Genomic DNA, 12,269 nt, shown 5'->3' with positions numbered 1-12,269 from the left:
GCAAAGCATGTCGTTAAACAATTTTTATATATCATAATATAATTCTAAGAATTGAACTTCTTGTTTATTGCGGAAAGGTCAAAGACAAAACTTTTCATACATTCGGGATTATAAAGAGAAACGTACTTGGAAAGTCTTAAAAAATCATCATTTGGACTTCAAAATTCTTCTGGAATACTCTAAAAGATTTGAGAACTCATGAATAATTTCCGAATTCCGTACCTGAGATGTCATAAATTCAATTCTTCGTGTTTTTATTACAACATGTACCATGTAATTTCAAAAAAACATCTCGTGACTATTCAAAAGTCTCAAAGTATTGTCAATTATACCAATTACAACAGATAAGCAGAAGTTGCAGCTGTGTAATAATCTTCCCAATAAAAGTTTAAGAAAAAAATTCTTACTTTGAAATGTATCCATAATACATCTAAATAATTCAATCCGCGAATTGAAAAAATGATGGAATGATTCCTCAGCGTTCGACTTTCTACCAATTGTGCAGAAAGTTCGCCTCCAAACTCAAATAATAAAAATTATGAATAATCAATAATTCAATAAATAAGGATAACAGAGCCAGTTAAACTCATAAGAATCCTAGCAAAGCACTTCGACAAACGATTTTAATGTCTCACAATTCTAGAATTTAATCTTCTTTTTTATTACCGAATTGTCAAAGACAAAACTTCCCATGCACTCGGGATTATAAAAACGCACACAAAAAAAGAAAAATCCGAAAAAATTCCGCCATTCCTTTTTGTATTTAAAAATGCATTAACAATTGATGAATTTAAAAAAATGAGTCGCAATAAATCCAATTCTATTTGTTTTAATATTTTGTATCCTGCAACTTCATAAAAAAGATCTGTCGGTTATTCAAGAAATGTCGAAAAACAAAGCTCTCCGCGTATTGTCCATCATCCTAATTCCCACCTACGAAATAAAAATAAAAACCCACCCCCGACTTTCACCTTTTCCCAGGATCCATTTCCACCATTCAATAATTGCTTTGTTTCTCGCTTTTCCCGGTCCGCTGATGGCCTTCGAAAGAGTTTATTTAGAAGTTCTAATGGATGATACCCCGAGTGCAGTCGACTGGTGTAATTTAATTATTGATAGCATTGTGATTGATCGTTCATCTATCTATCTTTCCTCATCTACTTGATTAATCTGCTCGCTGCTCCGTTGGGATTCCTTTCTTCCAGAATGACCGGCGCTTGGCGAACGGCTGATTAAACTTAATGGCGGGAAAAAAGGAATTCCTGGGAATTTCTGGGATTTTCCCTTCCGGGGATAGAAAGTGACCCTCGCTCGGCCCAGACTCACGGTTTCTTCTTTGTAAATAATATTTATTAGATAATAAGTGCTTACGTGGTATTAGGTAACATAATGTACTCTAGGGTCCTTCATAGAAGGCGTACAAATCATTGTTCCAGCAATGTCGTCTAGGTAACACAGATAAAATCATTGTTTATCTTTTTATTTCACTCTCGGCGATGGTTTTCTCTGGTATTTTCTCATTTGTTAGGTTTTCACAGCGACGATTGGGATTGAAAAAAATTGGAGTTTGTTGTGGACTAATTGATCGTCGCTGTCTCCGTGCCGAGGATGGAAAAAACACTCTCAGTCTGCATTACCTCTTTTACTAGAATAAAATATATATCTACTGTGTTTATGGAGTGGGGAAAATCGATATGGGATAACGTTAAATAATTTTTTAAATCGCTCGCACGATAAAATAGCACTTGGAGTAACGTAATGTTGAACATACTGAATGGACAGCGTAATAACATTTCTGAAAACTTAATCTCTCGTTATGAGTAACGCTTTTAAACAAAATTGATAATTTAAAATTTTGTATAAGTCTCATTTCAATTCTCCCACTTCGCAAACCACTAACATCAAACAAACCCAAAGTAACTATAATATTATCTATCATATTCTTTCCAATCATTCCTGCTTGGCGTAATGTAGAATCATAGACGAAGAAAAAAATCTGTGCAATTTACCTACAAATCCGTGAATAATGCTTAATTCGTTATTTAATTGATTATTAACCTAATTAATTCATTTTTCCATTGTTTAAACGAAAGTTATTAATGAAAAAGAAATGTGATGTCTACTATAATTCACCAGTAATTTTCAACAGATTTTTCTCTTCATATAGAACTCTTCAATTTAAAAATTGAATTTTTGCCTCGGAGGTGACGAAATCATCGTGCGCTTGGATTGGATAGTCAATGATTTAACGATCATATCTTAATAAATGAGTTGATCGAAGCCTGGCATTAATCATGATAAGATTGTCCAACACACATTGTTAGTGGCAATTCGCATTCAAGCCCCACTCGTTCAGAAAAAGTGTATAAAAAAGATTGCTCACACCAGTTGACTCTTCGCATTATTTCTGGTAATGATGAGTTCTTGAATCATTGGGGTGTAGATATTTCGACATTTTTTACACATGTCTGTGATTAATGTTTGGATGAAATATATTGAGTACGCGCACGTGAATTCGTCACCCATCGAGTCCACTTTCAGCCCTTCAAACCTGTTTTAATTGATCATCCAGCTCTCGATTCATTAACAGTCAACGTGATAATTGAGATAATGAAATGATTTAATGAGTAATCGCTTCACCATTGATTTCTTTATTCAATTTGAATTTAATTATCCAATCTATTGACTCGCAATGCCCATCGCATACGATTATTCTCGTGGATTTTTTTTTCCATCGGTACTAACAATGTTTGACTGTTAATGAATTTATTTCATTTCGGCGGTTTAGTCGGCTAAGTGACGAATCTACATATTCAGAATCGTTACACGCCGATACAACGGACGATATTCGATTTTGATTATGCACAATCGACGGCTTTTCCCCCTCCATTGTTTGAGAACAAAAGAAATACTTTTTGTTACGTCAGTTACTTATTTTAAACTTTCTATTATAATTGGTTTTTCCTCTTTTACATAGTATACTCTCTTTCGCTCTATATGCAATCACCCTTCTCTCTCGTTCACACTCACGGCGTACGAAATGTTAGTCTTTCTCGCGTGAAAAGTTATGTCAATTTTTTTTCCCTATTTAAATATGCGGTTAGCAAACTGTTCAATTTGAGAAAATTTTCTGTTATATTTTCTGTAATACAAATTGGTAATTTTAATAGATTTCATTAATTTTAGATTACTGCATGTAAGGATTAATTTCAGTGATAAATTTTGCGAATTCGTTGGAAAATTCTGTTTGATTTCTATTGAACTTTCTATGAGTGTTTGACCGATTCTATAGAAAAAATCAATAATATTCTATTGAGCAAATTGTTTGCTCAGAAAAACAATACTTTTGTTTGATTTTTTTAATGACAAGAGACGAATGGAAGATTCAAAAAATGTTTCGAAAACTTATTTGTTCTATAAAATAGTTTCTCCCGAATATTTTCTATAAAAACGCGCAGTGAAGCTGTAGAATTCTTCAACCAAATCAGACTAAAAATTGATAGAATTTTCTATATAAATTGTCGCGTTTTTCAATGAAATTTTTCCGTACATATGAGAATATCTACATTCTCAATGCTGTCTTTTCAATTTCCCTATCGATTTAGTCTTGTCTACGTAATGATTCAAGTGACGATCCCTCTCCGATTTATCAGCTGGATCAGATCGTCTATATTCATCTCATTTACCTAATTGAACGTCTCGTCATCCAACGCAATTACCTAGTGTTAGCGAACAAAAGTTCACTCAGACCGTCTACTTTCGTCCGCGCATTATTTACCTAATTTCTATCCCTCAATGAAATTTTCATTAAATTATTAAAGAACCTTACGATGAAGGAGCGCTCGAGTACAGTAGTTGTTTCGGTCAAAATTGTAGGATTCCATTTGAAATTTTTTCTCTTCTAAAAAATTTTCTTAATACATTTTTCATTATCATTTATTCTTAATTTTTCATCTATCTTCATGACCTTCGGATTTTGGCTATATGTACATGTTTAGCCGGAGAAGATATTTATATATTTTCATATTAATTTCATGTATATCTGGTTGTAGAAGTGATGAGGCAAATGTGAACAGTAGGTGTTCATTTTCAATACAAAGGATATAGAATACAATGTTGGAATAACTAGGAAACAGAACGAGTTGTGAAACTTAACATCTCTCATTTGCGCCGTCACCCCTATGCATATGCATCTCCAAACTTAGTCCTTTGTGCGTTTGGACTTATAAGTAATATAGATAATACATTATTTTATTCTGAGATCTAGGCAGTTGTGTGTTGTATCAATTTATTCATTTATATTCTTTAATATCTACGATTGAGTTCAAGATTCTTGCAATGATCGACATTATTTCATCAGTATTCCATTCAAATAGCGAGAAAATCATATCAACTAATGAAACAGTAAGAAGTATCTATGAGCGTTTGTATTCCCTCTCATTATCTCAATTTTACATAATTAATAGTTGTTGCTAAATCATTTGAATGTATCAAATGTGAACACTTGTTTTTTTTCACCTCGGTAAAACATTTGGCAAAAAGTTGTTTCCACTCGAACCTCGAAATGTATAATGATTTCTCTTATAACCGCTCTAAAATATTCTCCCTTGTGTTCATTTTGGCTCTGGTCCTCAACCTCTTTACGAATAGGTGGTCAATTATTTAGGTTTCTTGAAAAATGTCGAGAAAATTCACTTTAGTTACACCGATTCCACAAATCATCAAGCCCATTAATCCACCTCTCCCAGCTATTAAACATTTTTTTCACGTAATCCTACGATCTACTTACATCTACGTGTTTGGCTATCCGGTTCGCTACATTAATATGTTGAGCTTTTTCGGCATTTCAACATACTTTCAGTCCTCATTAATGAATTCCACGCTATCATGTGATAATACTCAAAACTATTCTTTCAAATTCTAAAAAATAATCCCGCACCGAGAGTACGTCATGCGGACAACTCGCGATACAGTGACTGACAAAATTACTTTTGTCAAGAGAATTTTGTTTGAATCAATCATCATTTGGTTGTGAATAGCAGTTATTTCTTCTTGAGATACATTTGAATGGGAGAAACCGAACGTCTGAAGAATTGAAGCTTCTTTTATTTGCCGCAATAGCGAGTGAATTTGATTTCTTTCTGAGCAAAATAGGGCTGCCCACGAGACTCAAACGAGACTTCATTTCGAAGGGATCGTCTTGGTGAAGACAGAAACTTTTGGTCTCATCACAGTCTCAAAAGAGGCAGTATCGGCTCTGCTCGTGATGACTCACAGTCAATTTATCTCATCTCGGTCTCAAGTTTCTCGTGCTTATTCCAAAGAGAAGTCTCACAAAAGTTAGCTAACTCCAAAAATTCTTTGGTTTGCTGAACAATCAAAATGATTCTCCTGACAAAATGTTGTTATATCGATTAACACGATCACACGTTATCCCACGTGAATTACAATTGAAGTGAGTATTTCGCATGTCGAATCAGGATGCAGATTACTACGCGGAAAAAGCTTTGAGACTGAAGGAAGATGTCGTCCAGTTGAAAGAAATTCATATTTCTTCACCAGAAAAAAATTACGCAAACTTGGATATCATTTATTTCGTTCAATGTGATGTACAGAAAGCCCAACATTCAATTCATTCCTCAATGTGATCATCTCCTAGGTACGAATCGTTAATCAATTCATGAAAGTAGAAAATTTCTCGACTGAAGATCATTCTAGATTAAAAAATAACAAAACTTTTCCATTCGTGTGGTGAATACATTTTAGTTAGATGTTAGTTACATGTTACTCGACGCCAAAAACTGTTTCATTTGATCCAAGTAGATGTACCACAAGAAGAAATAATTGATATTCACCGTAAGATCTTACTCATTTGAAATTGGTTCAAGTATCTAACACACGTTCCGAGACAGAAACATCTCAATAAAAATCATTTTTTCCATCAACGTACAATTGACATGTCCGCATACGTATTTTCTCCATACGGGAGGGTTCACATACAAAAAAACATTGCAGATTCAGCCCGTTCGACCCTCGAGCTCCCAAACAAAACCAGGAAAACTGCACTGATAGAATGATTCATTTATTCCGAACGAGATTCATTAACGAACTTGCATGTGAACAAATAAATATCCGTTAATAGTCAACGAATATTCACTGGAAAGGTGAAAGTCGAGTCGAGCAAGGCTCCTCAAATATGCTTTTATTAACGATTTATTGACGAATGAACATTTGTTAACAATAACGAATCCTCTCTATCAGTGCGATAGCGGCGAAATGAAAACGTGAATGAGTTATCAAATTTCGATGATTGATCATTAGGTGCTTGTGGCCTTGACGACATCAATCCTGGCGTTCGGATCAGGCGGGCCGTGATGGATAATCGGTGATCGTCCAAAATCAAGGAATCCTGGCACCAGTGTCTTTAAAGTGGATCAGGATGCGCCATATGCGCAGGCAGAATTATCGGGTGGACTTATTTTCTCAACTGGTAGAACAGCAGCCCTCTGCCACTCATCTCTCACCTGAAATTGCGAAAAACCGAGGCATTACTCATCGCGTCCAAGCGCCAAATTAGCCACAAGCTCACTGCGCATTCTTATCGCGAGACTTGTCGGTCATGTGACTTGATCACAGCAAAAAAAATATAGACACTGCAAATAAAACTTTCATTGTATCGGAGAAGTTTCACAGAGAGAGACTATTTTTACGATCAAAGTCAAGTATTTCACCTCTATTTAATCTCAGAAATGTCGATATCAGCTTCGACAACTATTTTATCTCGCAATTATTGTCATCGCGATATGAGAGAGAATTTATTGGGGAAAAAAAGAACAAGCTCACCTGCTCAACCTTGGTGAAAACCCTCAGTAAATTGAGGCCGGCGAGTTTCTTTATGTCCTCCTCGGTCCACGCGGGGTCTTCCAGTAGTGTTGCCAATAGCTGGGGATATCTCGATACGTCCTCCAGACCGGTCGGCGTACTGAAAATGCCAAAAGCATTCTTGATCAATAAACAGTTTGACAATGGGCTGGGGGGAAAATAGCACTCGGAGAGAGATGGAGAAATGAATAGAGAGAAATTGATATCTTCGGGTTGAGGAGAGGAAGGGGTTTTGACTAGAGTCGAATAGCGATCATTGACAATTTTTCAATGTGAAGGAACGATTTCAATGTGGGGAAATAATTTGAGGGGAGATAAGATTGATTGGAGCCATTTTCGAGGCAACTTCAAATGCCTTCAATACATTTTATTTTATCAGTTATTAGTCATTTTTATATTTTAGCGAGAAGGCAGTTATGTATTTTTGTATTGAGTTCATGTGTCTGGTTGTCGAAGTGATGATGAATATGATATCGAGTACAGTTTTTGATTAGCTAGGGAACAGAATAAATTACATCTCTCATTTACATCATATCGTTGATGTATTTTTTATAATTAATTAGAGGGCTAGGTTCCTTGCTGGCTCCGGTCATCAACACCCATATGACCCCCATGATCCTTATCCTGACCCTTGTGACCCTTATTTTGACACTTCATTAATGATCATTAATTTTGGAGTCTTAATTTCGAGCACCAAATTTCATTCCCAAAAGTCGATTTGGATTTTTTTTTTTTCGGAGAGATATTGAGACCCTTGTGACCCTTAGTTTCTGACCCTTTTGGGACCCTTCCTCTGACACTTGTTACTCTTATTTGGGGCCTTAATTTGACCCTTTTGATACTTAATCTTGTGACCCTTGAACTGACCCACATAACCCTTAAACTGACTCTTCTGGCCCTTATTTGGACCCTTGTGGTCCTTGATCTGACCTCGCGGCCCTTATTCTCACCCTTATGATCCTTATTTTGACCCTCGTGACCTTTATTGTGACCCTCATAAGCCTTATGACCTTCAATTACGGAATCTTAATTTCGAGTATCAAATTTTTATCACCAGAAGTCGATTTAGATTTTCATAATGTAGAGAGATAGTTGATGCTAAATCACTTGAATGTATCAAATATGAATCCTTTTCTTCACCTCGGTAAAATATTTGGCATAAATTGTTTCCTCTCGAACCTCAAAAAGTGCAATGATTCCTATTATAATCGCTTTAAAATAGTCTCTCAATCTCTTTACTTAATTCACCTTTTCCAACCATTAAACATTCCTTTTTTCATGTAATTTTACAGCCATTCACATCTTTACTTTCGGCTTTCTTTCACAACCGCTCCAGAATGTTCTTGTATTCCTTGAGACGGAGAAATGAATGGAAATAAATTGATATCTCCTTGAGAGAAGGAAGCAGCTCCGTACTCTCGGCTAGACCCGAATACCGCTCATTGTCAATTTTTCAATGCGAACAAACGATTTCGATCTGGAGAAATAATTTGAGCGAAGGTAAGATTGATTCGAGCGCTTTTCCCGCCAACTTTACGCGTGAAGTGAGAGATTCAATGAGACACGGTGGAAAATAAATTGCCTGGGAAGTAGTGTGAAAAGTTGACGAATAGTGTAATCGATAATTCCATGTTGAAACTTACAAATTTATTCCATCGAAACCAGCCCCAATGCCCACGTGATCGATACCAGCTACCTTTCTTATATGATTGATGTGAGCTGAAAAATAAAATTCGAGAATATATGATTATTCTGGTGCTGCGGTGGAGCAGCTGTGTCTCATCATGCTGAGAGGCTCCTGTCGGGCATTTTAAATCTGTATTTGGATAATTACCGATCACGTCTTTTATCGTCGCTGTGCTGTTGCAAGTTATGAAGTACGTATAAAAAGGTATCATGGCAACACCGCCGTTCTTAGCCTGCGAACACACCGTGAAAATAAGATGAATCAATTTTCCCCAGCTATCGGACTTATTGATCGTAAAAATTGTTTGTAAGGTAATGATGGAATATTGTCTCGCGTGATCAGCTACGATGTAAGTGCTCTCGAGTATCGGGAAGGAAATTTCGTATTTTATTTCGGGATATGGCCGTTTTCATGATGTCGCATTAAATAATGTTGGATGGCATCAATATTTCGAAGCGTTGGCGTTCTATTTAGGAATATCGGTGGGGTTCACATTATTTATGGGTAGAATGGACAATTTTTAATTTTTTGAGATGGTAATTACGTGTTTAATTATTCATGAAATGACATGATTTTTTTCTGAGTTATCAATATGAAAAAAATGTTGAACTTGCCCGTTTTGAGCAGCTCTCGCTTATGAATGTGTTTTCAGTTGTTTACATTGAGAGGGAAAATTACAGGCGGAAAATTTATAGGTTTCCGTGGAGGGAGCTTTTGTCGTGTTGAATCAATTTACTTGTGGACAAAAAAGAAAGTTTCCACCAAAACACGATAATTTTCGTATAGTAGTAAATGTTCTCGTGAGACATTTATGTCTTTCGGGTAAATACATTCGTTCTACAGAGAATTATGTGAGACTCCGGTTTTATCAAGTGAATGTTATTGAGTAGTGTATATCTTTGTCCAATAAGCACTTAGAATTTCCATGGAACAAATGATAATTTCAAGAGGAAAATACAATTTTCTTGCCGATAACTGTGTTATTGGCAAAACTAAATAATTTCGAGGGGACAATTTTTTTGGAAAAAAAATATTCTTTCCTCGTCAATGTATTCTTTCTGTGGTATAAACCTATGGAGTTCCCTCAGATCAAATGATTGTCGTACAATAGATTATATTTTTTCCTGCCAACAGTTCGAATTCTTCTAGGGACATTTCTGATGATCACGACAAAAATTTAATTTTTGTGAACGATATTAAATTTTCTTCTATCAAGTTGGTTAATTTCCCTCAAGTAAATCCGGTCTATTCCATCAAATATTCTAACGTGGAACATATAGTTTTTCGGCAGAACTAATTTTTTCTCTCAGTGCGGTTTGAGAGAATTTCAACTATCACAGTTCCAAATTTGTGATTAATAAAAAAATTAAAAAACTAAATTCCGTCGGGAAGATTTGAAAAATGAGTGATTAAAGAACATTAATGCATTGATGGAAACTATTGCGGATTTTGAATATTTCTTTTTGGAGGATAAATAATAAAACCCGGTTAAAGTTGCAGAAATCTTATATTTTTAGACATGAAATTGATTTTCGTCTTAATTCAATTCAATTCAGCTATATTTTTTCCGTGTGACATATAAGAACAGTTACACGCCAAAACGGACACCTAAAAAGGTCGATGTCACGGATTTTCTTGCTGATTTTTTCCTGGAAAGTTGAGCATTAGACGAACAATTATTAACCCGGAATTATTAATATTTTCGACTTTTTTTTTCAAAATGTTCGTCTAATGCCCAACTTTCCAGGAAAAAATCAGCAAGAAAATTCGCGACATCGAACTTTTCAGGTGTCCGTTTTGGCGTGGAACTGCTCATAAACATTTTAGAAATGTTAAACCTGCTAAAATTTTAACCAAGAGAAGGTTCAACTAATGTTTTTAAAAAATTCTCCATTGAAGATCCACAATTTTATGAAAAAAATCAACAAAAACTGCGCAGTTCAGTTCAAGTCTTCCACAAGCACCAATAGAAACCACACTGAGAGAAAAATTTTCTGATATGTAGACTATATTTACTTGAGAGAAGTAAATTATTTTCAATGGTTTAAATCTCCGAATGCTTGCGGTTCACGGAGCTCGAATGAATTCTCATTTATCACTATCGTTGCGCATTATTGAGATGCCTGGGAAAATTAAACAGTTGAAGAAAAATTACTTGTCTCAAGAAAATATGTTTCAGATATTAGAATTTTTTTTTCTCAGTGCAGGAAAATTGAGATAAACATTCTAAATTCACTAATTACTCCAAACTCCTCACAAAACTTTTACCAAAATCTAAAATCTTCAATTCCAAAAAAATGAAAAACTTCTTTATTCACTCATAGCCCTCTTGCTTCACAATTTTTTCCTCCCGACATGCACATCCGATTTGAGATGAAAACCCCATGGCCGGCTATTCTCAGTGGTCTTCCGCTATAACCCAGAATCGAGTAATTCCCGTGCCAGCCGGATGTCCGCTGAAAACTTTTCGACTGTGCACCCTTCCCACCGCCCCTTCAGTCTTCCTCCGGAGCTTTCCGCATTTACATCCGGTGATCTCTCTCCCAGCACCGGGTCCAGAGACACGCCGATTCCCCCCGCCCCCAAACTCGAAACTGTGTACAGTGTCACCATAGTTTTGACTGCAAACTATCAGTGTTAGAGGGAGGGATGAGTTTTGTTGCATAGGAAATCAGAGGAGGAAGAGATCCCTTCGGAAGCGTCAGACTAACGCTTGGCCATTGATCTCTTGGATACACTTGATATTCCAAAGTTTGGGATTAAAAGTTTTTCGTGGCGCTTTGAGAACTTGCGTATCGCATTTGCCAGTGGAATTGTTTTTCCTTCTTTTCCCCCTGTTTTTGTATCTGAATATTTATGGAAGGGAGTAGCCCGAGGGGAATTTTTTTTCGGGTATCAAATAGTGTTGGAATGATGTTATGATGGAAAAAGAGAATTTTCGAGGGGCAGAGAGGCCTTTCTGCGTTAAAAATTTGTTCATTTTTCTTTCCTTTGAGCACGCTTTATCAAAGACACCGGCTAATATTTCCACGTTGTTGAATTAACATTCATTGTTTCGTTCGCACGATTGTGGGAAGTTATTATGGGAGTTATGAAATATTTGTCAACTTCTCGGCATTTCTCACGCCGAGGGGGACAAAGGCAAACAAGTGTCATACATTATTTTTGAAGATTGATTAGGTGATTAGGTGATTCGATGAATTGTGGGGTTTTACGACAATTTTTCAGCAAATGATAACAAATAATGTAATGAGTAAATGAATAAATGAATGAGAAAATAAACATTGCAGTGGAAACCGACGAAAAGCAACTGTAATGTAATTAAATTTTAAAAAAACAGAAAAACAAAAAAACGAAAATCAAAAATTAATAAATGTACATTATTGAGACATTTAGATGAATTAGTCTAGTAATTTTATAATATGAGTAATATAACTAATGTTTTCCGTTGCGAGTTTTATTTTGAACTACTCATTTTATTAATTTTATTACTATACTTTATATTTATTTGATTTAATCCTGTAATTGGCGGTGGGTTGTTTGGTTTGTATGAAATAAAAATTAAATTGAATGAAATATTCAACGGAAAATTATAATCAAGTGACGGTTCACCAGGATTTTTAAGAATTCCGTCATTGAAAATTGAAAATTTGATGGAAAAAATTGATGGAAACAGTGAATTTCGGTGCAATTATTCCAT

At 35.5% G+C, this 12,269-nt stretch overlaps 1 protein-coding gene across 1 annotated transcript in view; it reads right to left on the bottom strand.

Annotated features, from left to right (window-relative positions):
• Nucleotides 1-6,419: 6,419 nt before the first annotated feature.
• Nucleotides 6,420-12,269, bottom strand: part of LOC107037971 (dipeptidase 1) — an 80,158-nt gene continuing 74,308 nt past the window's right edge. The window contains exons 9-12 of the mRNA XM_015256815.1: nucleotides 8,717-8,801; nucleotides 8,526-8,601; nucleotides 6,844-6,982; nucleotides 6,420-6,524 (exon numbers count right to left, since the gene is read on the bottom strand). Of these exons, the coding sequence (XP_015112301.1) occupies nucleotides 6,435-6,524; nucleotides 6,844-6,982; nucleotides 8,526-8,601; nucleotides 8,717-8,801 (390 nt within the window). The 3' untranslated portion in view covers nucleotides 6,420-6,434. The remainder of the gene's footprint in view (nucleotides 6,525-6,843; nucleotides 6,983-8,525; nucleotides 8,602-8,716; nucleotides 8,802-12,269) is intronic.

The sequence above is a fragment of the Diachasma alloeum genome, unplaced genomic scaffold (genome assembly GCF_001412515.2).
Source record: "Diachasma alloeum isolate Michigan unplaced genomic scaffold, Dall2.0 Dall_scaffold_00276, whole genome shotgun sequence".
Taxonomy (NCBI): Eukaryota; Metazoa; Arthropoda; class Insecta; order Hymenoptera; family Braconidae; genus Diachasma; species Diachasma alloeum.
Note: the sequence above shows the minus strand (reverse complement) of the source record. Positions and strands in the feature narration are given on the sequence as shown.